This window comes from Mobula hypostoma, chromosome 5, assembly GCF_963921235.1.
Source record: "Mobula hypostoma chromosome 5, sMobHyp1.1, whole genome shotgun sequence".
NCBI lineage: Eukaryota > Metazoa > Chordata > Chondrichthyes > Myliobatiformes > Myliobatidae > Mobula > Mobula hypostoma.
The window spans coordinates 137,810,636-137,835,597 of record NC_086101.1 but is presented as its reverse complement, the minus strand read 5'-3'; the positions used below and the strand labels follow the sequence as shown (position 1 = coordinate 137,835,597).

Sequence of the window (24,962 nt, the reverse complement as noted above, 5' to 3'; positions counted from 1 at the left end):
GGCATCAGCAATGGTAAAGGAAAGCTTCTGTCCAGGGAACAACTTTTTTTTGCAAGCACTGGTGTAGAAGGTGTCATCAAAACAGGATAGAACTGAAGAAAGTAGGAAAATGAAATGGAGACCTTATGAAATCACTGTCGAAGAGGGTGGCTGTGGGTTGGAGGTGTACAGTATTAATAATATTCAGCTTATTTGTTAGTTTATTTACATCATGGTTGTCCAAATTATCAGAGAGCTCGGGGATTCAAAGGTATAATTGGGAAAGGGCTGGACAAGAGGAGAAAAATTGAATTGTGATACATAGAAGTTCTGAGACAAAGCAGGCTAAATCAGTGGGTCTATAAGGATAATTCTTGGTGATGAGATCAAAAAAAGTGTGAGTATTTGGGCGACTATGAGCTTGGAGGCTGTGCTGAGTAAATTTCAAGAGGAAATGAGTAAAATAGCTATTTGGGAAATTGTAGTTTGATGTTCAGTGGTGGGGTCTGTCGCTGGGGACATATTCCAAATTGGAGGTCTAAGAAAGTATTGGAGACTGGCATTCAACATTATTGAGGCAGAAGTTGATTTAACAAATAACAACAGCACTGCACTTGTCTATAGGGTACTAGTATCACTGTGACATTCAGTTTCTGTTGATTCTCACCCTATCCCAGACAGCTTCCTGTTTACCCTCCCCCTTTGATTTCAAATTTTGACTAACAGTGATGCAAGGCAAATCTTAAACTTTGTCTTTCTCCCTCTTAGATGCTGCTTAACCAGTTGAGTACTTCCAGAATTTTCTATGTTTATTTCAGATAACCAGTCACTGTAGCCTCTTGCTTTTCAAGAACATATGGGGATTTGGCAGAGAAATGAAGTTGAGGTAGATTAGTTAAGATTTATTGAATGACAGAGCACGCTATATGGCTTCATTTCATATCTTATTTTTAATGGGTTGTCTTGCTTCTATGTAGTGTACATAAGAAAGTTAAACTTTAAAGGTTGATAGATTATAAAATTTGCTTTATTGCTTAATTAAATATGCTTTGTGGGCAATGGAAATGAATGTTATATGGAAAATGTTCTTTTTGATCAGATAAAACAAGACAAATTTTGAATTAGCACATGTGCCTATTACAATTGTTACAGAGAAGCTAGCAAGCTTATTCAATTAGCTTTCCATGACACATGAAAGAGCAGCAAATGAAAGCAGTTCTGTGAACCAGTGATGTGCAGATTATGCAGACGTCAGAATGTGCAAAAATGCTTTTCAGATGCTATATGACCAGATATTGACATGTTGAATTCTTCTCTAGTTCAACAGAACAGTAATAAAAAGAGGAAAAATAAGTGTTTTCATAGAGTAATTATTGCATTCATGAACTCTTACAAAATGCTTTCTTTTGTTTCGTGCAGACTGTGGAACTGGATCTTAGTACAGTGGTATCATGTTGTAGTGGTCCCAAGCGACCTCAGGACAAAGTGGCCATGTCCGATATGAAACAAGATTTTGAAAGTTGTTTGACTGCAAAGGTGAGCTGCAAAAATGCTGTTTGCCAGTGGAAATACATTACAATGAAAGTTTTGTTTTGAGGATAAACTGGCTAAAAGCTAGCATCCAGTTATGTACTTGTTAGAGGAGAGTGTCCAGTTGGAGTGCCTTTGATTTCAATGCTGCAATTGTAGCTGTTTCTATTGCATAAGTACTCTGAATTCAGAAAATGCGCAAATAGTGGACAGATTTTACAATACTGTTTATAGATTTGTTGACAGATTTAATAATGCTGTCAATAGATTTATTGACAGCAACACACATAAAAAATGCTGGTGAACGCAGCAGGCCAGGCAGCATCTATAGGAAGAGGTACAGTCGACATTTCGGGCTGAGACCCTTCGTCAGGAACGTCGACTGTACCTCTTCCTATAGATTGCTGCCTGGCCTGCTGCATTCACCAGCAATTTTTATGTGTGTTGCTTGAAATTTCAGCATCTGCAGATTTCCTCGTGTTTGAGATTTACTGACAGATTTGATGACTGTCCATAGATTTGTCAACAGATTTTACAACACTGTCAATATTGTTGATAGTAATGTAAAAATCTGCGGCATTGGCTCAGAAAATGCAGTACCATTTGCAGTAGACAAACAACTAATGTGCAAAAGGCAGCAAACTGTGCAAACACAAACAGAAAAACAAAGTAATAATAATATAAATAAATAAGCAATAAATATGAAGAGCGTGAGATGAAGAGTCATTGAAAGTGAAACCATAGGTTGTGGGAACAGTTTAAAGTTCAAAGTAAAATTTATTATCAGTGTACATACATGTCACCACATACAACTCTGAGATCCTTTTTCTGTGGGTATACTTAACAAATCTCTAGAACAGTAATTGTAAACAGGATCTGTAAACTGTAAACATTAGGAACTGTAAATGGTAAACAAACTGCAAATGCAGACAATAAATAAAGCAATAAATAACAAGCATGAAATAACAAGATAAAAGAGTCCTTAAATGAGTATAGTTATCTCCTTTTGTTCAAGGGCCTGATGGCTGAGGGGTAGTAACTGTTCTTGAACCTGGTTGTGTGAGTCCTGAGACACTTGTACCTTTTACTTGATGGCAGCAGCGAGAAAAGAGCATGGCCTGGGTGGTAGATGTGCGCAATGTTTGGGAGGGTTTTAGCTGTGATGTACTGGGCCAAATCCACTACCTTTTGAGGGGTTGTCCGCTCAAAGGCATTGGTATTCAGTGATGGGGCAAGTGAAATTATCCCCTTTGGTTTAAGAGCCTGATGATCGAGGGGTAGTAACTGTTCCTGAGGCTCTGTATCATCTTCCTGGATACTTGAGACAAAAACCTTAAAACAACTTACAAAACAATAGATGCTAATCTAATACCTAGGACAGGACATGCAGTGTTTTGACTCCGCTCCATCACGGTGTAAGATTGTGATATTAATGTCAGTGAGGTGGCGAGAGTGGAACATTAGAATCTTTCTGCATTGGTGAATTAAGGTAGGCTGAGCCTCCTCTCATTATTAAGCACCTTACAGACTTGTACACTATGTAACTTTAGAAAACCTACAGCACAATACAGGCCCTTCGGCCCACAATGCTGTGCTGAACATGTCCTTACCTCAGAAATTACTGGGCTTACCTATAGCCCTCTATTTTACTAAGCGCCATGTACCTATCTAAATGTCTCTTAAAAGACCCTATCGTATCCGCCTCCGCCACCGTTGCCAGCAGCCCATTCCAAGCGCTCACCACTCTCTGAGTAAAAAAACTTACCCCTGACATCTCCTCTGTACCTACTCCCCAGCACCTGAAACCTGTGTCCTCTTGTGGCAACCATTTCAGCCCTGGGGAAAAGGCCTCTGACTATCCACGCGATCAATGCCTCTCATCATCTTATACACCACTGTCAGGTCACCTTTCATCCTCCATTGCTTCAAGGAGAAAAGGCTGAGTTCACTCACCCTATTCTCATAAGGCATGCTCCCCAATCCAGGCAACATCCTTGTAAATCTCCTCTGCACTCTTTCTATGGTTTCCACATCCTTCCTGTAGTGAGGCGACCAGAACTGAGCATCGTACTCCAAGTGGGGTCTGACCAGGGTCCTATATAGCTGCAACATTACCTCTCAGCTCCTAAATTCAATTCCACGATTGATGAAGGCCAATACACCGTACGCCTTCTTAACCAGAGAGTCAACCTACGCAGCTGCTTTGAGCGTCCTGTGGACTCGGACCCCAAGATCTTTCTGATCCTCCACACTGCCAAGAGCCTTACCAGTAATACTATATTCTACCATCATATTTGACGGACCAAAATGAACCACTTCACACTTATCTGGGTTGAACTCCATCTGCCACTTCTCAGCCCAGTTTTGCATCCTATCAATGTCCCGCTGTAACCTCTGACAGCCCTCCACACTATCCACAACACCTCCAACCTTTGTGTCATCAGCAAACTTACTAACTCATCCTTCCACTTCCTCATCCAGGTCTATATAAAAATCGCGAAGAGCAGGGGTCCCAGAACAGATCCCTGAGGTACCCCACTGGTGATCAACCTCCAAGCAGAATATGACCCGTCTACAACCGCTCTTTGCCTTCTGTGGGCAAGCCAGTTCTGGATCTACAAAGCAATGTTCCCTTGGATCGCATGTCTCTTTACTTTTTCAATAAACCTTGCATGGGGTACCTTATCAAATGCCTTGCTGAAATCCATATACACTACATCTACTGCTCTTCCTTCATCAATGTGTTTAGTCACATCCTCAAAAAATTCAATCAGGCTCATAAGGCATGACCTGCCCTTGACAAAGCCATGCTGACTATTCCTAATCATATTGTCTCTCCAAATGTTCATAAATCCTGTCTCTCAGGATCATAAACACAAAATAATCTGCAGATGCTGGGGTCAAAGCAACACTCACAGCACACTGGAGGAACTCAGCAGGTCGGGCAGCATCCGTGGAAAAGGTTGGTCGACGTTTTGGGCCGGAACCCTTCGTCAGGACTGTAGAGGGAAGGGGCAGAGGCCCTATAAAGAAGGTGGGGGGAGGTTGGGAAGGAGAAGGCTGGTAGGTTCTAGGTGAAAAACCAGTAAGGGGAAAGATAAAGGGGTGGGGGAGGGGAGGCAGGGAGGTGATAGGCAGGAAAGGTGAAGAAAGAATAGGGGAAAACACAATGGGTAGTAGAAGGAGGTGGAACCATGAGGGAGGTGATAGGCAGCTGGAGGAAGGGAGGAGGAGGGAATTACTGGAAGTTGGAGAATTCTATGTTCATACCAAGGGGCTAGAGACTACCTAGATGGTATATGAGGTGTTGCTCCTCCAATCTGAGTTTAGCCTCATCATGGCAGTAGAGGAGACCATGTATGGACATATCCAAATGGGAATGTGAAGCAGAGTTGAAGTGGGTGGCTACTGGGAGATCCTGTCTGTTTTGGCGGACAGAGTGGAGGTGCTCGACAAAGTGGTCCCCCAATCTGCGTCAGGTTTCACCGATGTAGAGGAGGCCGCACCGGGAGCACCAGATGCAATAGATGACCCCAACAGACTCACAAGTGAAGTGTTGCCTCACTTGGAAGGACTGTTTGGGGCCCTGAATCGTGGCAAGAGAGGAGGTGTAGGGACAGGTGTAGCACTTGTGCTTACACGGATAAGTGCCAGGTGGGAGATCCGTGGGGAGGGACGTGTGGACCAGGGAGTCGCGGAGGGACCGATCCCTGCGGAAGGCGGAGAGGAGTGGAGAGGGAAAGATGTGCTTAGTGGTGGGGTCCTGTTGAAGGTGGCAGAAGTTGCAGAGGATAATGTGCTGGATCTGGAGGCTGGTGGGGTGGTAGGTGAGGACAAGGGGAACTTTGTCCCTGTTGTGGTGGCGGGAGGATGGGGTGAGAGCCAAAGTGCGGGAAATGGAGGAGATGTGGGTGAGGGCGTCATTGATGACAGCAGAAGGGAAGCCACAATCCTTAAAGAAAGAGGACATTTGAGATGTCCTGGAATGGAAAACCTCATCCTCGGAGCAGATGTGACGGAGGAACTGGGAATAGGCAATGGCATTTTCCCGGGGTGGGGTGGGAAGAGGATTAGTTGGCATTTTAGGATGAGGTTTTCCGTTCCAGCATTCCCTATTCCCAGTTCCTCCGTCTCCGCCGCATCTGCTCCGAGGATGAGGTTTTCCGTTCCAGGACATCTCAAATGTCCTCTTTCTTTAAGGATCATGGTTTCCCTTCTGCTGTCATCAATGATGCCCTCACCCACATCTCCTCCATTTCCCGCACTTCGGCTCTCACCCCATCCTCCCGCCACCACAACAGGGACAGAGTTCCCCTCGTCCTCACCTACCACCCCACTAGCCTCTGGATCCAGCACATTATCCTCTGCAACTTCCACCACCTTCAACAGGACCCAACCACTAAGCACATCTTTCCCTCTCCACCCCTCTCGGCCTCCCGCAGGGATCAGTCCCTCCACGACTCCCTGGTCCACACGTCACTCCCCACGGATCTCCCACCGGCACTTATTCCTGTAAGCGTAAGTGCTACACCTGTTCCTACACCTCCTCGCTTGCCACCAGGGCCCCAAACAGTCCTTCCGAGTGAGGCAATACTTCACTTGTGAGTCTGTTGGGGTCATCTATTGCATCTGGTGCTCCCAGTGCGGCCTCCCCTACATCGGTGAAACCCAACGCAGATTGGGGGACCACTTTGTCGAGCACCTCCGCTCCATCCGCCAAAACAGACAGGATCTCCCGGTAGCCACCCACTTCAACTCTGCTTCACACTCCCATTCAGGTATGTCCATACATGGCCTCCTCTACTTCCATGATGAGGCTAAACTCAGATTGGAGGAGCAACACCTCATAGACCGTCTAGGTAGTCTCCAGCCCCTTGGTATGAACATAGAATTCTCCAACTTCCGGTAATTCCTTCCCCCTCCCTTCCCCTATCCCTATGTCACTCTGCCCCCTCCCCCAGCTGCCTATCACCTCCCTCATGGTTCCGCATCCTTCTACCCATTGTGTTTTCCCCTATTGCTTCTTCACCTTTCCTGCCTATCACCTCCCTGCCTCCCCTCCCCCACCCTTTATCTTTCCCCTTACTGGTTTTTCACCTGGAACCGACCAGCCTTCTCCTTCCCACCCTCCCCCCACCTTCTTTATAGGGCCTCTGCCCCTTCCCTCTACAGTCCTGACGAAGGGTTCCGGCCCGAAACTTCGACCAATCTTTTCCACGGATGCTGCCTGACCTGCTGAGTTCCTCCAGCGTGTTGTGAGTGCTGCCTCTCAGGATCTTCTCCATCAACTTACCAACCACTGAGGTAAGACTCACTGGTCTATAATATCCTGGGCTATCTCTACTCCCTTTCTTGAATAAAGGAACAACATCTGCAACCCTCCAATCCTCCGGAACCACTCCCGTCTCCATTGATGATGTAAAGAATATTGCCAGAGGCTCAGCAATCTCTTCCCTCGCCTCCCACAGTAGCCTGGGGTATCTGGTCCCGGTGACTTATCTAACTTGGTGCTTTCCAAAAGCTCCAGCACATCCTCTTTCTTAATATCTACATGCTCAAGCTTTTCAGTCTGCTGCAAGTCATCACGACAATCACCAAGATCCTTTTTCATAGTGAACACTGAAGTGAAGTATTCGTTAAGTACCTCTGCTATTTCTTCCATTTCCATACACACTTTCCCACTGTCACACTTGATAGGTCCTATTCTTTCACGTCTTATCCTCTTGCTCTTCACATACTTATAGAATGCCTTGTGTTTTCTTTAATCCTGCCCGCCAAGCCCTTCTCATGACCCCTTCTGGCTCTCCTAATTTCCTTCTTAAGCTCCTTCCTATTAGCCTTATAATATCCTAGATCTCTATCATTACCTAGTTTTTTAACCTTTTGTAAGCTTTTCTTTTCTTCTTGACTAGATTTATTACAGCCTTTGTACACCACGGTTCCTGTACCCTACCATAACTTCCCTGTCTCATTGGAATATACCGTACTTTCCCCTGAGAACATCTGTTTCCAATATAAGCCTCCAAATTCCTGCCTGATTCCCCTTACTCCAATTAACTTTATTGCGAGAAATGCATATTTAATACCAAGTAAAAGAAGACTTGTATCAGAAACAAAATACAGTAGAAATAAAGTAAAATGAGCTTAGAAAATGCTATGTACTCAGTAGACCAAATATCATCTGTCAAGAGAAGCAGAGTTAATATTTCCAGCTGATGAGCTTAAATCAGAACCTTGTATTGCTAGGCTTATATTGATATGCCATTTAGAAGAGGAAATGGATTGTTTTCTCTTATTTAAATGATTAAACATGATGGGATATTTTTATGAAAATAGGCTGTTCAGTCCTGTATCTTCTTTCGTTTTGCATACTGTTAGATCTTTGTAATTGCACGAATTCCAAGCATTTATCTGCATTGTTAAAACTAGTGCTTTTAAAAATGAAAGGAACTTGTTTCCTGTCCAAACCTTTTTCCCGTCAATTGCAAAAAAGTAGACAGTGTTCTTTGCTTTAATGATTGTCCTTGACCTTTTTTTTTGGTTGGGACACTTCCACTTTAGCACTATCTTTAGGTTTGTCCAGTTGACAGTGTTTCAGACTCTCAAGGAAGTTGTCTACTGATAATGAGATGATAAATACACTGAAAGGAATAAAGACACTGATAGGAATTTTGTGTTTTAGCACATCTAATTAAATTATCAATTTATGATTTAAATCGATGTGCTAGAAAATGGCTCTATATTGGCTCTCTTTTTCCTCGAGTTTAACCTCATTCACCTGAAAGTTTGAATGAAAAATCAAGAATGAAGAATTGCAATAAAGCTAAGTTTTCTTTGTCTTTAATTTTTCCCTCTCTCTCTGACACTGAATTTTAGCAAGGATTTAAAGGATTTCAGATTGCACCGGTTCGGCAAAACGACAAAGTGATGTTTAAGTACGACACACAGGAATACGAGTTGTGCCATGGCTCAGTGGTAATTGCTGCTATCACCAGCTGTACCAACACCAGCAACCCATCTGTGATGTTAGGAGCAGGTTTGTTACTTGGTTACCTTCCTGAAATTGGCTGTTGTGAAGTTACTTATGAGTTTTGCCTGTCAAGTATTTTGTGTAGACATTTTGTACTATAGATTAAATTGATAAGATATTTTATTTCCCAAGGACACTGTATCATGTGTTAAACTGTTGAAGGTGAGTTGTGTTTAGTCTTTTAAATGTACAGAAAGTCAAAATTACTGTAAAATCCAACACTGGTTAGGATTTGTGTAGTTTTGAGGTTAACTAGTGCTTGTGTATTCTTTCTATGGGACCAAAAGAGACAAGTGTGGAATGACTTCAGTGAGTTTATATCTCCACACGTTCACCAATGTAGATAACATTGCTGGTGGCTAATCATGTCCTTAAATCCTACAAAGTTCAAGTGTGAACACAATGTGACACACAGTGGTAGAATGTAAGTTTGCAACTACAGTTCCCGTCAATCCTGGTGACTAAACCTTGGGTAATTTCCAAGGCATGGGAAATCAGAAAGGCACACAAACTGGCTTCTAGAGATTTTGGACCAAGACACTTGCTCCATAGTTGTGTTGAAAAGGCACCAAATTCTCAGAAGAAGCTAACACATTCCACAGTTCCCAGACTTTCGATATTACTCAAAAGTAGAATAATTCTGGGTGCTGTTATTCTAAACCAGAAAATGATAGTTTTGAAAATGCCAATCAGGCCAGCAGTAAGTGCAAAAAAAGAAGCAGTTAGTGTCTGATTCATAAACTTTCATAAAAACTGATATATTTCAGATCTGACAAGAGTTACACAAGTGGAGAGATAGGGAAAGAAGGTAGGATAGAAGATAATGTACAAAAATTGACAGATTAAATTGGTTTATTATTGTTATGTACTGTGGTACAATGGAAAAACTTTGATTTGCATGCCATCCCTACTGTTCATTTCATTACATCAGTTCCTCAAGGTAGTAGAAGGGATAAAAGTAGGAATAGGCTGTACAACATTCAAGCTGGCTCCACCAGTCAATGCCTTGACTGATCCTGTACCTCAAACTCACATTCCAACACGGTTCCCATAGCTCTTGGTTCATTTGGTGACCAAAGTTTATTATCCTCGCCCTCGAATATACTTGGTGAATATCCAAAGTCCTTTGGGTTAGGAATTCCAAATGTTCACAACCCTGTGAGTAAAGAAATTTCTTCTAATCTTAGTCTTGGCCAATCACTTATCCTTAAACATTTATTCTTTCAGTCATGGACTCTCCAGAATCTGCTTCTTTCAGTTAAATTTTGAATCCTGTCTGTCTCAATAATACCACCCATTACTTTTTCTAAATTCTGCAGTGAGTATAGGCCAAAGTACGCAAAAGCCTAATAGTCTTTTCTGCTTTCGTAGGATGAGATAATGGAATGTTTCTTTGTGACTTGATAATTTTATCTGGCATTACTGACACTGAAAATATGATATGTGCCCCTGAAAAAAGCTAAGCATAACTACATAAATTCTAGACCAACTCTTATTGATTTGGGAATATTCAGCACATGTTGATTTTCTTTTTTTAATATAATTTTTATTGAGTTTTTGAAGTGATTACATAGAATGATAATATCGACCCTCCCCCCTCCCCTTAACCCTTCCCCCCCGATATATACCCCTACCTGAAAGAAAAGAAAAGAACATGTTAATTTTCTGAAAATCTGCAGTTATGGTGATTCTTTCATTTACTGAAAGACTTGTTTTACTATTCATTTCTGTCCTTTCTACATGTCTACACTAAAATCGGAAAAATCAGCTTATCAAGTTATCCACGTGTGAAATGTTTTGTGCTTTCATTGTGATAATTGGATGTTGCTAGAATTACCAGCATTTATTCTCCATTCCATTTTGTGTCTGAGCTTAGAAAGCAGTTAAAAGTTAATCACATTGGTCAAAGTGCATAAGTACATGTATAGACAGGTGCAATGAGAAACCTACACTAGCATCATTGGGTCTGGAGCCTCATGAAATCTAGGCAGGGTAAGAAAGGCAGATTCCATTTCCTGAAGGTTATTAATAAAGTAAGTGTGTTTTTATGACTATCCATTATTTTATATTTATCATTATTAAGACTAATTCTTGATTGATTTAAGTTCGCTAGCTGCCAATGCGGGATTCGTATTGTGTTTCTTGATCAATGTCTCAGAACTTTGACTGTTGGCTCACTAATTTGTCTGCCATGTTACTGGGTCACACAGCAATTGTTCTTAATCACCATTTCTTGTGCATTTCTGTAAAGCATTTGATAAGTGCGTTTACATCCTTCTGACTCTGCTTTAAATTCTATTTTGCATTAGGGATTTGTAGGTAATGTTGCTGTACCAACTGAATGAAATGCTGATTTGAGAGTGCTCCTGAGCCGTTTTTCCTAGAATATTATAGTCCATTGATTCTTCATTAAAGAAAACAATTTTTTCATTCAGCGAAGTGAACCTTCAAGTTCTGTTTGTGTAAAAAATCTTAGCAGCTTAAATTCTGAAAGCATGGAGAAGAACCATTTGGTTTTTGAAGGAGCTGTTCAAATTCAAATAAATCCCATACCCCATAACCTAGAATCTTAGAAATATCCCATCACTTTTGTAAGAAACCCCTCTATGGAATCTGACTTCACCACTTTCCAGATTTTAACAATCCTTGTTATGGGAAAATTCTCCTTTTGTGCTCTTTCGGCTAATTAATTTAAACGGTTTTCTATAACCAACCAACTTGCGAGAAGAAATAGATGACCTCAACCAGATGTATCAAAGTCTCTTCTAATTTTGAATATATTTGATTACAGAAAAAGAGCCTCCAGTGGACTAATAGCTAGTGCAAGAAATTCCATTAAATCATCTATTGTGCCATTGAGGACACAGCAGTATTCCCATTTTGTGATTTTGTTCACTTAATTTCTGCCCTTCCTGATTGTGTTTGTAGGGTTATTGGCGAAGAAAGCAGTAGAAGCTGGTCTCAGTGTTAAACCATACATCAAAACCAGCTTATCTCCAGGAAGCGGTGTGGTTACATACTACCTGAAGGAGAGTGGAGTCATGCCATATCTCGCCAAACTAGGGTAAGGCTAGAGTAATTCTGAAATTTACATTGACAGTTTTGGTCCTTGCTGGGATTTTGTGCATGAAGTAAAGGACTGAAGAAGAAGGGATCTATAGGAGAGGACAGTGGACCATGGAAGAAAGGGAAGGAGGAAGAGAACCATAGAAAAGTGATAGGCTGGTGAGAAGAGAAGAGGTGAAAGGGTAACCAGAATGGAAAATGGAAGAAGAGAGAAGGAGGGAGGGATGAGAAATTACCTAAAATTAGATAAATCGATATTCATGTCTTTAGGTTGGAGGCTATCCAGATGGAACATAAGGTGTTGCTTCTCCATCTTGAGTTTGGCTTTATCTTGGTAATAGAAGAGGCTATGGACAAACATGTCAGAATGGGAAGTCAAATTGAAATGTATAGCCATCGAGAGATTGTGCCTCTGCAACACACAACACATGGGGAATTAACGGTTGATATTTTGAGCCGAGACCCTTCATCAGGACTGGAAAGGAAGGGGGCAGAAGCTAGAATAAGAAGGTGGGAGGAGGGGAAGGCATGCAGGCTGGTAGGTGTACGCAAAATGCTGGAATAACTCAGTAAGTCAGACACACAAAATGCTGGAGGTACTCTCAACTGTAATTGAATGTTGGGTTTGACAGTCCATTCAGTGGTGCCGATGTTGTAGCGTGGACAACGTCACTGGAGAGACGTAGCTGGTAGACGTGGAGCAGTCTTTTATTTGACAAATGAAACACAGCAAGCATCATATTGAGACCCTTTTGGAGGAAGAGGGCTGCTCAGCCAAATATTACATGACATTTCATATGCTAAAGATCAAAGGACAATTCTATACTTACAATGTATCTACAAGGCTTCCTTCAAATTACTTACAACTTTCACAACTTCTCCAGACAACCAAAATGAATGTTGAATCAGCATTGACTGGATTTCCAATTAACTGTGGTTCACGACTATTAGGAACCTATTGTCCAGAGCTGCTTTTAAAATTTAATCTATAGTCCATATTCAGATCTGAAGGTTGGCTGCTGGCCAATATTCGCTATATCTCCCAACCCCACAAACACCCTAACATCGATACCTCTTGGATCAGTGCATAGTTATCAGTGGTTGCCTGTGCAATGAACAAGTTGCACTCCATGATGTTTAGAGTTTGTTTTTGTCATTCCCAATAGTCAGAAACTGCTTTGAGATATCCTAAAGCTGTGAAGCTGTCATTTCAGTTCAAGTGTAGCACATATCGTCACATTGGAAAATGTAAAAAGATAGGGTAGTGCTTTCACATGTTTAATTACGTGTGACTTATAGAGGTTATTTTATACTCTGTAGGTTTGATGTTGTTGGCTATGGCTGCATGACATGTATCGGTAACAGTGGTCCTCTCCCAGAGACTGTTGTGGAAGCCATTACTAAGGTAAATTATATTGGTAATCTTTTTTTTATTGAGTTGAGATGATCTTTAATGTCTGCAATTACTTCAGATGTAAGTATTCCAGGTTAGCCTCTCGCATTCAAACTAAGCCCAAAAACATCCAGAACTTTGCTGCATGCATTCTAATGTACCAGTTCTAATTCAGCCATCACCCTGCGCTTGATGCTTATGCTAGCTTCTGGTTAAGAAGCATATAACTTAAAAAAATACATAAAATCTTATCCATGTTTTCAGATTACTCCATGACATCTCCTTTCCCCACTTCCTTCCTTGCTCCCCATTCCTTTAACTGTGACATACTGATCATTCCAAATTTGAATTTGTACACTATTTGCTGCTTGGATCTTGAGCATGGAAATGTCCTCCTTTTTGTTGCTTCTTTAAAAATCTACTTTTTTCACCAGGCTTTGGGTCATCAGCTTTAATACATCTTTCTGTAGCTTGATGTCAAACTTTCTCGACAATGTTCCTGTAAAAAACTTTAATCTATTGAGCATATTAAAGTTGTTATGTAAACAAAAGTTGTTGTTGCACCACAGCATTGTTCTCTCAAAAGTATCAAATTATTTTGATCTCATGAAGGAGAAGAGTCCGACCAATTCAATGTACAATATAATTGGATGGTTGCTTAGTGTTTCTTCGAAGGCCCACCAGGCCAAAAGAAGAAGAATTAACTTGCATTTTTCAGGAAGCTGAAGGAACAGCAAAAAAAATGTTGCTGTCCTTGTGCTTATTGCGATGAATGATATAAAGCTTGTCAGCATCACATTTGAAATAACGTAATCTTTGTTCAGGGTGACCTTGTTGCAGTTGGCGTGTTGTCTGGGAACAGAAACTTTGAAGGCCGTGTACATCCACACACACGTGCTAATTACTTGGCTTCACCACCATTGGTTATTGCGTACGCTATAGCTGGGAACATACGGATCAACTTTGAAGAGCAGCCTTTGGGTAAGGAACATCTGTGCCTCTCTTGTCCTTCAAATGTTAAAGACTGAGTTCCAGAGCAAAAAATAAACCCTCAATTTTCTTTTAGTTTATTCCATGGATTGGTCAAACAGCCAGGTAGATCTATCAGAATGTATCATATACAGCAATGGAAGATGATTCATTATAGCCTGAAACTTTTTTTGTGTACCTCTGCTTTCACTGGAAAATTTCCAGTATTATATATTCCTTGCACTGTGTCCATGTTATTAACTCTGAGAGTGTAATAGATCTGTCAGAGTAATCTGTGATCTGTGTAAACTTATGTCTAAATTTCCTTACTTAGTTCTGTACCTTTCCTCATAAAATGTTACTCTCATAATGTGATGGAGAATAAGTTACCTATCTGAAAGCTCAGTGTTTTTAATAGCCTGGTAAGTCTGTATCAATCTTCTACACACGGGATGGGGAATATTGTAGCTGCCACTGAGGAAGAAGTTCTGATTTTTACATAGTGATCTGAAAAGAGTTTTTGTGATGTAATGGCTTTGAACTACTCCGCTAACTCAAAATGCAGCTAGTGAACTACGATGTGGGGTCAGTGTTGTAATGCCAGTGACATAATGTGCAGAGCATCCTAACGTGCTGCATCACTGCATAGTATGGACACTGCACTGGGGTGGACAGGAAGGCTCGACAACAGGTAGTCAGAACTGCCCAACTCATTGCCAGCATCAACCTACCCACCATAATTACAGAAAGGTGCCAGAGAAAGACCATTCTCCTTTACACTTGTGTACTGGAAATGACATTAAACAATCTTGAATCTTGACAGCACACCTGTACAGGAATCCTTGCAGCTGCACTGATGTGGATTTGATCCTGTGGAGATTGACAGATCTTGGATCTGTGTGGAGTTTGCATGTTCTCCCTGTGGCCATGTAGGTTTTCCCCAGCACTCTGATTCCTTTCCACAGCACAAAAGACTAAGTAGGCTAATTAATCTCTGTAGATTGCCCTAATGTGTAGGTGACTGGTAGAATTTGAAGGCATTTGATGGGAATGAGGAGGGAAATTAATGGTGAATGGCATAGATTTGATTACCTTAAATGGCCTCTTGTGTCTTAAGGAAGACTGGAAATGTGTGTATCAGTAGTATAAATATAACCAGATAATCTGATTTAAGATGTTGGTTGAGAAATAATGTCTTCCCAAAATGATTCCTGTGCTGCTTTTTGCATTAATGCCTTGGGATATACTATAATTCACTAGTCAGTGCAATTGTGGCTTCAGTTTAATGTTACTTCCAAAAGATAGCATATCCTAAACTGCCATGCTGCTGTAGTACTGCATTGAAAAGGCAATTTAAGTAGTCTTTATGTGTTGGGAGGACTTGAACTCACATCTCACTGAGAAGCAACTATGCTTCTTTCTGAAGCATGCATTGGAGAGCTGTAGTGCTTTAATAGAGAAATACTGAGGCATAACTTGTGATTTGTAAGCATTCATGGAAAGAATTAAATACTTCCACTTGAAAAATTTGCCTTGTGTGCTCTAGAAGATTATAGTAGGTAATGAATAGCTTCCTCCTTTGGGATGTTGCATAATGCAGCATCATTTAGTATTTGTATATGAGTTCCATTCTCCCCTTTCAGGCATTAATGCAGAAGGTACGAAAATCTTCCTGAGGGACATTTGGCCAACCAGAGAAGAGCTGCAAGCAATTGAGAGGAAATTCGTCATTCCTGCCATGTTCAAAGAGGTTTATGAGAAAGTTGAGGTAAACCACTTGGACTTTATCTTGAAGACTAGAAACTTCAGTAACTTAGAGCTGCTGCATCAGAATCTAAGGAAGTGTATTTTGTCTAATATTTTAAATTAATATATTATGTTGCTGTTGAAGTAGAGTGAATTCTTGCCTCATTAAAATGTTACATTCAAAAGTGAGTTAAAATCCATTTCTTATTCCTCCTTCAGTGGACTAGAGTTTCAGATGTTGTAGATGAGAACTTTTTAATGTTGTATTTCTTCACAGAAAGGAAATGAATCCTGGAATTCTTTGAATGCTCCTAGTGATAAACTGTACACTTGGAATCCCAAGTCAACATATATCAAATCCCCACCTTTCTTTGAAAACCTGGTATGTACAATACTTGTAAAGTTTTCGATGTCCGGGGTCACAGCTTCAATGGCTAAAGAAAATGATAACAATATTTCTGTAATATTCAGATAATTGATTTCATGGTGTAGTAGAGATGCTTAGTTGCTCAATATACTTAACACACAACTGCAGTGATGGATAGTAAAGAAGAGGATGTGTATTTCTTGATCTTAGGTATTCCAAATTACCTTAGTTCTGTAAATGTTTATTTTTGAAATGTAGGATCAGAATCAGGTTTCATATCACTGGTATATGTTGTGAACTTTGTTGTTTTGCGGCGGAAGTGCATTATAATACATAATGATAAAAATTATAAATTACAAAACGAAGTGCTAGAGACCTGACTACTGTGGCTTTCCACTGCTAGGCCATTTTCCCCCCACCCCCCCAAATGGTATCCGAAATGATATGCCTGTTGTTGAGGGGAATGGCCACAGGGCTACTTTGCACTGGCTGCCTATCCCTTTTTCCCCCTCCTGATAGTCACCCAGATACCCATGTCCTGCACCTTGGGTGTGACTACCTCCCTGTATGTCTTGGATGATCCGGAGTTCATCCAGTTCCAGCTCCAACTCCTTAACATTGTCTGTTAGAAGCTGTTTTATCATTCTGTAATGTACCTTTTCCTGGAACACTTGGAACTGGGCCACATAGACCAAGCAGGAGTGGAGATTCCACCTTCCCTAATTCAGATACAAATTCACCTGCAGTGCTGTGCAAAAGCCTTAGGCATCCTCAATTTTTATATCAATTTTGTTTTAGATTTTTTTGTAATCTGTGTTAGTATATCAGTAGGAAAGAGCAAATTTTAGATTTCCAAACATTCATTTTTCAGATGATTAAGTGTTACAAAGAAATGTTTGTATTTCATTAAAGCAAGTAACATATTAAGTAACAGACCACTTTTCAAATAAAACCTTGATTACTTTGTAGGTATGTCGTCCAGTGCATGATTAAACGAAGATAACAAATAGGTGCTAATGCTCAATGACATAATGAGTTGAATGAACTAAACTGATTAACTGAAACAGAACCGGGTATAGAAGGATGCATCTTTTGCAAGTGTAGTCGTCAGGGACACTGGAGGTCTCCCGGCCTTCCCACATCCTGCAAGAGGAGCACTCTATTATCCTGCCTGGCATCCTCACTGCTCTAGATGTGCAATAAGAAAGAAAGAATAAATAACGAAAATAACATTAGCAAATTTGCAGATGACACAAAGCTGGGTGACAGTGTGAAATGTGAGGAGAATATTATGAGAATACAGGGTGACTTGGACAGGTTGGGTGAGTGGGCAGATGCATGGCAGATGCAGTTTAATGTGGATAAATGTGAGGTTATCCACTTTGGTGGGAAGAACAGGAAGGCAGATTACTATCTGAATGGTGTCAAGTTAGGAAAAGGGGAAGTACAATGAGATCTGGGTGTCCTTTTTCATCAGTCACTGAAAGTGAACATACAGGTACAGCAGGCAGTGAAGAAAGCTAATGGCATGTTGGCCTTCATAACAAGGGGAGTTGAGTATAGGAGCAAAGAGGTCCTTCTGCAGTTGTACAAGGCCCTGGTGAGACCCCACCTGGAGTATTGTGTGCAGTTTTGGTCTCCAAATTTGAGGAAGGACATTCTTGCTATGGAGGAAGTGCAGCGTAGGTTCACTAGGTTAATTCCAGGGATGGTGGGAATGTCATATGTTGAAAGATTGGAGCGACTGGACTTGTATACACTGGAATTTAGAAGGATGAGAGGGGATCTGATTGAAACATATAAGATTATTAAGGGATTGGACACGCTAGAGGCAGGAAAGATGTTCCCGATGTTGGGGGAGTCCAGAACCAGAGGCCACAGTTTAAAAATAAGGGGTAGACCATTTAGAATGGAGTTGAGGAAAAACTTTTTCCACACAGAGGGTTGTGGATCTGTGGAATGCTCTGCCTCAGAAGGCAGTGGAGGCCAATTCTCTGGATTCTTTCAAGAAAGAGTTAGATAGAGCTCTTAAGGATAGCAGAATCAAGGGATATGGGGAGAAGGCAGGAAAAGGGTACTGGTTGTGGATGATCAGCCATGATCGCAGTGAATGGTGGTGTTGGCTCGAAGGGCCGAATGGCCTACTCCTGCATCTATTGTCTATTGAAAAAAAAATCTGCCAAAGGCCTATGCCTCAACTCCCCATTCAAACACTGGCCCACCTATACAAAGGCCGCTTCACTTAGACCTAACTTCTTGCCACGTGTGCAGTCTCCTTGGGATCTGTTGCTTGCGAAAAGCGACAACTGTCCCCGCTCAATTGTTTCAAACTCTCTTTACGCAATAGTTACAAGGAATTGTTTACTTCAATACTTTGGGTTGACAGTGCTTCCTTTGAATTGCATATCTACAGTGGGAGACACCTCTGAATGTTCAAATGCCTTTGCTGGGATGAAGTAATTGCAAGCATCCCTGAGCTTATTTACAATGGTTGCAAATTACTTAAATCAACAGTTGCCTGGATTGATTCCATTAGACCATAAGATACAGGAGCAGAATTAGGCTATTTGGCCCATCGAGTCTGCTCCGCCATTTCATCATGGCTGATTCATTTTTCCTCTCTGCCTCAATCTTCTGCCTTCTCCCCATTTCCCTTCATGCCCTGACCAATCAAGAATCCATCAACCTCTGCCTTAAATTTACATAAGACTTGGCCTCCTCAGCTGCCTGTGGCAACAAATTCCACAGATTCACTACTGTCTGGCTAAAGAAATTCCTCCTCATCATCATCCTGAAAGGATGCCCTTGTGTTCTGAGGCTGTGTCTTCTGGTCTTAGACTGTCCCCCATAGAAAGCATCCTCTCCACATCCACTCTATCGAGGCCTTTCACCATCCAATAGGTTACAATTCGCTCACCCCTCATTCTTCTGAATTCTACTGAATACAGGCCCAGAGCCATCAAATGCTCTTCACATGACAAGCCATTCAATCCTGGAACGTCCTTTGAACCTTCTCCAGTTTCAGCACATCCTTTCTAAGATAAGGACCCCAAAACTGCTCACAATACTCCAAGTGAGACCTCACCAATGCTTTATAGAGTCTCAACATTACATCCTTGCTTTTGTATTCTAGTCCTCTTGAAATGAATGCTAACATCACCTTTGCCTTCCTCACCACAGACTCAACCTGCAAATTAACCTTTAGGGAATCCTGCATTTTCAGGCCACTTAACACAAACAGATTGTCTTAATGTCTGCCTGATGCACTTGCAAACATCTCATAGTCACCATTTTGTAAACCATATCTCTTAGCCTTTGGGCCAGCTTGTGGTTTTAATTTCAATTTACTACTTGTAATTTACAATAAGAACTGAAGACTTGTTCTTGAATTAATATCTGCTATATTCACAGAACTCCAGAACATAATCTTCTCTTGGTCCCTGGACAGAATTCTGTCCCAGAAAGGCCAAACTTTTAAGGAGGATCTGATTAAGTAGGGCAGCAAAGATGCCCTTCATTTTGGATGGCTTTCTCAATTACGAACCTATCATGTCCCTATGTACATCTCCATGTACACCATCATCCGGAAGTGGCTATCTACAAGACTAAGCAGAGATGACAATAACACCAAACGTTCCAGAAGTTTGACCACATTCTGGTGGGCTGACCTCAGACCTTGCTTCAGCATTTTTCAGGAAGACTGGATCATCCCTCCTGGATTGTCCAACCCTGAATACTCCTCATACGCTCGATATTTGCACTCTGCTTAATCCACAGCAGGCTCATTAGCTGTCTGAACCATTGACATTATCACTTCCCAATTACTCTCATCTCCCCCAGTTGCTGCCTCACTTCCCCCTTAAAGAAGCAATATCTCCCTTTGTTACTAGCATTCCCGATAGTTGCTCACGTACCATCCTGCACCCCCTGGGCCATATTGTCCACATATTCCTTGGGCATTTTGCTTTAACCAGCACGTGTGTATATTTTGGGTACATCTGATGAATTCCAATTATTTCTTCAAGCATATGCCAGAATTCTGAATTCCCACAAGCAACTCTGAGTGATGCAGCCAGACAAAATGCTCTGTTTTTCCCTAGGGGTGATTAGCTCATGGATGCTGGTAATCAGGGTCAGGGTCTGGCTGTGTTCATCAGAATTCTTGACCTCCTGCTGTCTGACCTTAATAGGTTCCATTCCAACAGATATTCCTGGGTATAACCTCTCCCTCAAATATTTCCAAACTAATTCCTTTATTAAGCAAAATATAAGGGATGGATAAAAATTAAACTGTATATACTTAAAACCACACAGTATGTACAGTACCCAGCAATCTTCCACTTATGTGTCACTGAACTCATGATGCCTGTTGTATTCCTTTTTGCATAAAAGTCCGTTACCCCATAAGTTTCAAACTTATTCTTGAAACTCAGGCATACTCATAAACGAGTATACTACTGTACAGTTCCTGAATGAGTATACACCCACCCAGCTGGAGCCCTGAACGGGCAGTAGCCACCTTTTGCAATGGCTGGCCCTGTCTCATCTAGCTACCCAAAGCTGACCGTTACCTTCCACCAACACACATACACACTCACACACACTACACGTTTGTATCTACCAGTTCAACTCTCCGATTTGTTCTTTGATACTTTGTGATCTCGTGTCCGTTGACCTGAACAATTCTAATTGTGGGTGCTACTCTTAAAAATGCTCACCATCTTCGACTGCTTAAGTTGCTGGCCACACAGTCACAAACATATCCCAGACTAGCCCCCAAATGTTGTGATTGTGATCAAAGTCACCGGAGAGACACTGAAATGGGTGATATAGAGGTCTTTATTCGTCATATCAAGAAGGCATTCTTCTGGAGACATTCTTGCAGTAGAGGCTCATTTTTATATCCTTAAGATCAAAGGTAGCAGTTGGTCATTCAATAAAACTTCAATGGTTACAATGATATTGTTTACTTGAATACTTTAAGTTGATAGTGCTTCCCTTGAATTGCATAGCTACGTGGGGAGGCACCTCTGAATGTTCGAATACCTTTGCTGGACCAAACTAATTTTAAGTTTCCCTGAATTTATTTACAATGGTGAGAATTACTTAAGCTCATAGTTGCCTGGATTGATGCAGGCTAATTAATACAATCCCATTGTCATAACGTTTGGCTGATGCTCTGCAAGTATCTCTGTCACTATTTTACAAACCGTATCTCTTAGTCTGTGGGGAAGCTTGTGCTTTTAACTTCAATTAGCTGCTTGCAATTTACAATAAGAACTGAAGACTGGTTCTTGCTTGAATTAATATCTGCTATAGTCATGTAATTCCAGAATACTCTCTAACAGGATCTGGAATATAAATACAAGGATGTAATACTGAGGCTTTATAAGGCATTGGTCAGACCACACTTTGAGTATTGTGAGCAGTTTTGGGCTCCTTCTCTGAGAAAAAATGTGCTGGCATTGGAGAGGGTCCAGAGAAGGTTCACAAGAATTATTTTAGGAATGAAAGGGTTAATATATCAGAAGCATTTGATAGCTCTGTGCCTGTACTGCTGGAGTTTAGAAGAATGGGGGGGGGGTGCGGGGGATCTCATTGAAACCTGTTGAATATTGAAAGGCATAAATAGAGTGGGTGTGGAAAGGATGTTTCCTATAATGGGGGGAGTCTAGGACCAGAGGGCACAGCCTTGAAATAGAGGAATGTCCATTGAGAACAGAGATGAGGAGAAATTTATTTAGCCAGAGGGTAGTGACTTTGTGGAATTCATTGCCTCAGACATCTGTGGATTCCAAGCCATTGGGTATATTTAAAGCAGAGGCTGATTGGTTCTTGATTAGTAATGGTGTCAAAGGCTACAGGGAAAAGGCAGGAGAATGGGGTTGAGAGGGATAATAAATCAGCAATGATGGAATAACAGAACAGACTCTGGGCCAAATGGTCTAATTCTGTTCCTATGTCTCATGGTTTAAAACATCAAGGCACCCGAGAGAATGATTTATCAAACAAAATAGCACAGTCATCTTGAAAGATAAGAGGGAGAAACAAATGCTGGAGAGGTAGTGAAGTGGAGAAGTTTGAGGGAAAGATTTCCAGAGGATTTTGAATAACATTTGAGGCAATGGCTCACTATGATAAAGCAATGGAAGTTATGCATGTGCTTGAGGCTGAAACTAAAGAAACAGAGGTCAGAATATCAGGCTGAACAAAGAATGTGGGAAAGTATGGACAGTTAAAGCTGAGCCAAACCACTTCCTCATTTGGCATCCATAACTATGTGTTAATCTTTATGAATTGAGATTAGTTGTGGATTGTTGGCGTCTATCAATTATTGTTGGTGTGCAGAATGATTAGTGCATTGTAGATTACATGTAGATTTATTTTAATAAAGAAGTAACTTGTATTTTAAATTTTGTCCAGACTCTAGACCTTCAACCTCCTAAATCTATTATTGATGCCTACGTTCTTTTAAACCTGGGGGATTCGGTGACAACTGATCACATCTCTCCGGCTGGGAACATCGCAAGAAACAGCCCTGCTGCACGGTATTTAACTGATCGAGGGTAAGGAAAGGCCCTTAATACTATTCTAAGGATAAATTTTACTTTATGTCCTACTATAGGTCACTTATTAGTTAATGTAGAATATTGATGTCAGGCTTAAGATCTATGAATGTAATTAACACCTTGACATTTTACTCACAATAGTTAATAGATGTTCTAAGTGACAAAAGGCAGTATCTTGTAAAAGTGAATATAATTGTGGAATAAACCACTAAATTATGAACTATGGTTATTTTGGCACCACGACCAGTGTCTCTAATTAGAACATTGGAAGATTGAAAAGAAGTGTCAGCCATTTAGCTCTTCAAATGTGTTTTTGTTTAGTGAAGTTGTGGCTGGTCTATGACCTCTACCAGTAATTCTACATAGAGGTGATCATTTAGTTAACATTTTAATTTACTCTTTCACCAATGTCTATTAATTCCATATTATGATTTTGCACCTTATTGTCCACCTACACTTCCCCTGCAGCTGTTACACCTTATTCTGCATTCAGTTATTATTTTACCTTGTTCTGCCTCAATGATTTGATCTGCATGAACAATATGCAAGACAAGCTTTTTACTGTACGTGTGACAATAATATTCCGATTCAAATTCCCACTCGAGGTGAACAATAGACTTTAAAGTGGAGTAAAATAAGAGGCGATGATGCTGGCGAGTTCCAAATCATTAAAGGTTTGTAAAGGCAAATAAGGAGAAGTTATTTCTTTAGGGACACAAGATTGACTATTGGCAAAAGAACAAGGGAAATATATTTTTGGAAGAAAGGAATATAAATACACTTTTAGTAAGGAATATAAATATACTTTTAGTAAGGAATGTATTTTTGTTTTTGTTTGGAGCTGTTATGAATGACCTGACTGATACTATTTTAGTGGCAGAGTCAATTTAGTTTGCAAAAGCACATTTGGATAAATCAATAAGGCAAGAGAGGGGGTGGGGTGGAAAGAGCAAGGGGCTAAAGTTAAGGTTATTTTCATTAATGTTAATTGAAATTAATGTAATTTTAAAATAAGTGATAGGTTAAATGGCTTTCCACTGTGTTATATTATGGAATGACTGGACATAATTGAGAGAACTATGGAGAAGAACTGATGGTTATTGATGCAGCGACAGTCTCGGAGGGCTATGGAGGCAGGGTAAGGTGAACAAGAGGGAGCTGAGTGGGTGTGTAGGATGGTGAGCAAGGGCATAACTCATTGAAAAGTAAATTTGAGAAGAAAAGTGCTTTTGTTTTGTAGCCTATGTTCACTAAAGATAGCAATACAAAATCCTGGAAATAACGATATCCTTGATCCAACTGATGATCACATACATAATTGTGTTATATTCAACATATGAATTGTATGAATCAATACAGTTTCAGTGCCTCCTTAAAATAGCAGGGACCAACGATAGAGCTGAAAGTCTGAAGTTTGGACAGCTGGTTATTTTCTGAAAATTATATATCGCCTTTGAAATGGCTCAAGTTACCTTTATAATAATGAACAGTTAATTTTGATTTGATAGAACAGTGAAGGTTGGAAGAACAAAGATGAAAGAAAGATTAAACATGTTAGGAAGGCATTGTACCAGTTATGGTAGTCTTGAATTTCTGCTAAGATTGGAATTTTAAAAAGAAATCTTGAAATTGACATTTTTTTTAAATATCACCTTTTAGTTTAACCCCACGACAGTTCAACTCATATGGATCTCGTAGAGGCAATGATGCAGTTATGGCAAGGGGGACATTTGCAAATATCCGGTTGGTCAATAAATTCCTCAACAAGCAGGGGCCACAGACTATTCACTTCCCTAGTGGGGAGACAGTAAGTGAGAAATCAAAAGTTTTATATCACCAAGTTTTACGTGTGTTAAGATCCAGTGATGGGGGTTTACAATAGATTAGATCTGGTCCTGTGTCTTACTACATATTGTTAGCAAAATGCTCTTGTAAAATTTCTAGCAAAAGCATTTTACTTTTAATTGTATTTGTAAAAAAAAAATTGGTGGTTATTGTCTTTGTGATTAATGGTAGTTGATGTTTCTGTTAGTTGGGCCACTAGTGATTTATTGGAGCTCTTCTTTCCTTTAGCATACAGTTAGAAGCATTTACTTTTCAGTCATGATGAAGGTCATCTGAAGGATACCCATTCCCCATTCTCTGTTCCTATAATTATCAAACAGGCATGATATATGTTTATGTTAAACTGCCTCTCCCTTCATTGCATTTTCAATCCATCTTGAATTCTGTTCAGGATAGCTAGGACTTGTTTATATTTCCTGAGTAAGTGTAAAAATACTTAACTTTAACATTAGCTGTATGTTTATTGAA

The 24,962-nt window shown here is 40.6% G+C and overlaps 1 protein-coding gene across 2 annotated transcripts in view; it reads left to right on the top strand.

Moving 5' to 3' along the window:
* LOC134347021 (cytoplasmic aconitate hydratase) overlaps positions 1–24,962 on the top strand; it is a 79,106-nt gene that overhangs the window by 45,000 nt on the left and 9,144 nt on the right. For both annotated transcript variants that reach the window (XM_063049003.1, XM_063049004.1), the window contains exons 11-19: positions 1,399–1,515; positions 8,386–8,545; positions 11,468–11,603; positions 12,926–13,010; positions 13,823–13,979; positions 15,611–15,735; positions 15,991–16,095; positions 22,504–22,646; positions 24,309–24,456. In XM_063049003.1, coding sequence (XP_062905073.1) covers positions 1,399–1,515; positions 8,386–8,545; positions 11,468–11,603; positions 12,926–13,010; positions 13,823–13,979; positions 15,611–15,735; positions 15,991–16,095; positions 22,504–22,646; positions 24,309–24,456 — 1,176 coding nt within the window. The remainder of the gene's footprint in view (positions 1–1,398; positions 1,516–8,385; positions 8,546–11,467; positions 11,604–12,925; positions 13,011–13,822; positions 13,980–15,610; positions 15,736–15,990; positions 16,096–22,503; positions 22,647–24,308; positions 24,457–24,962) is intronic.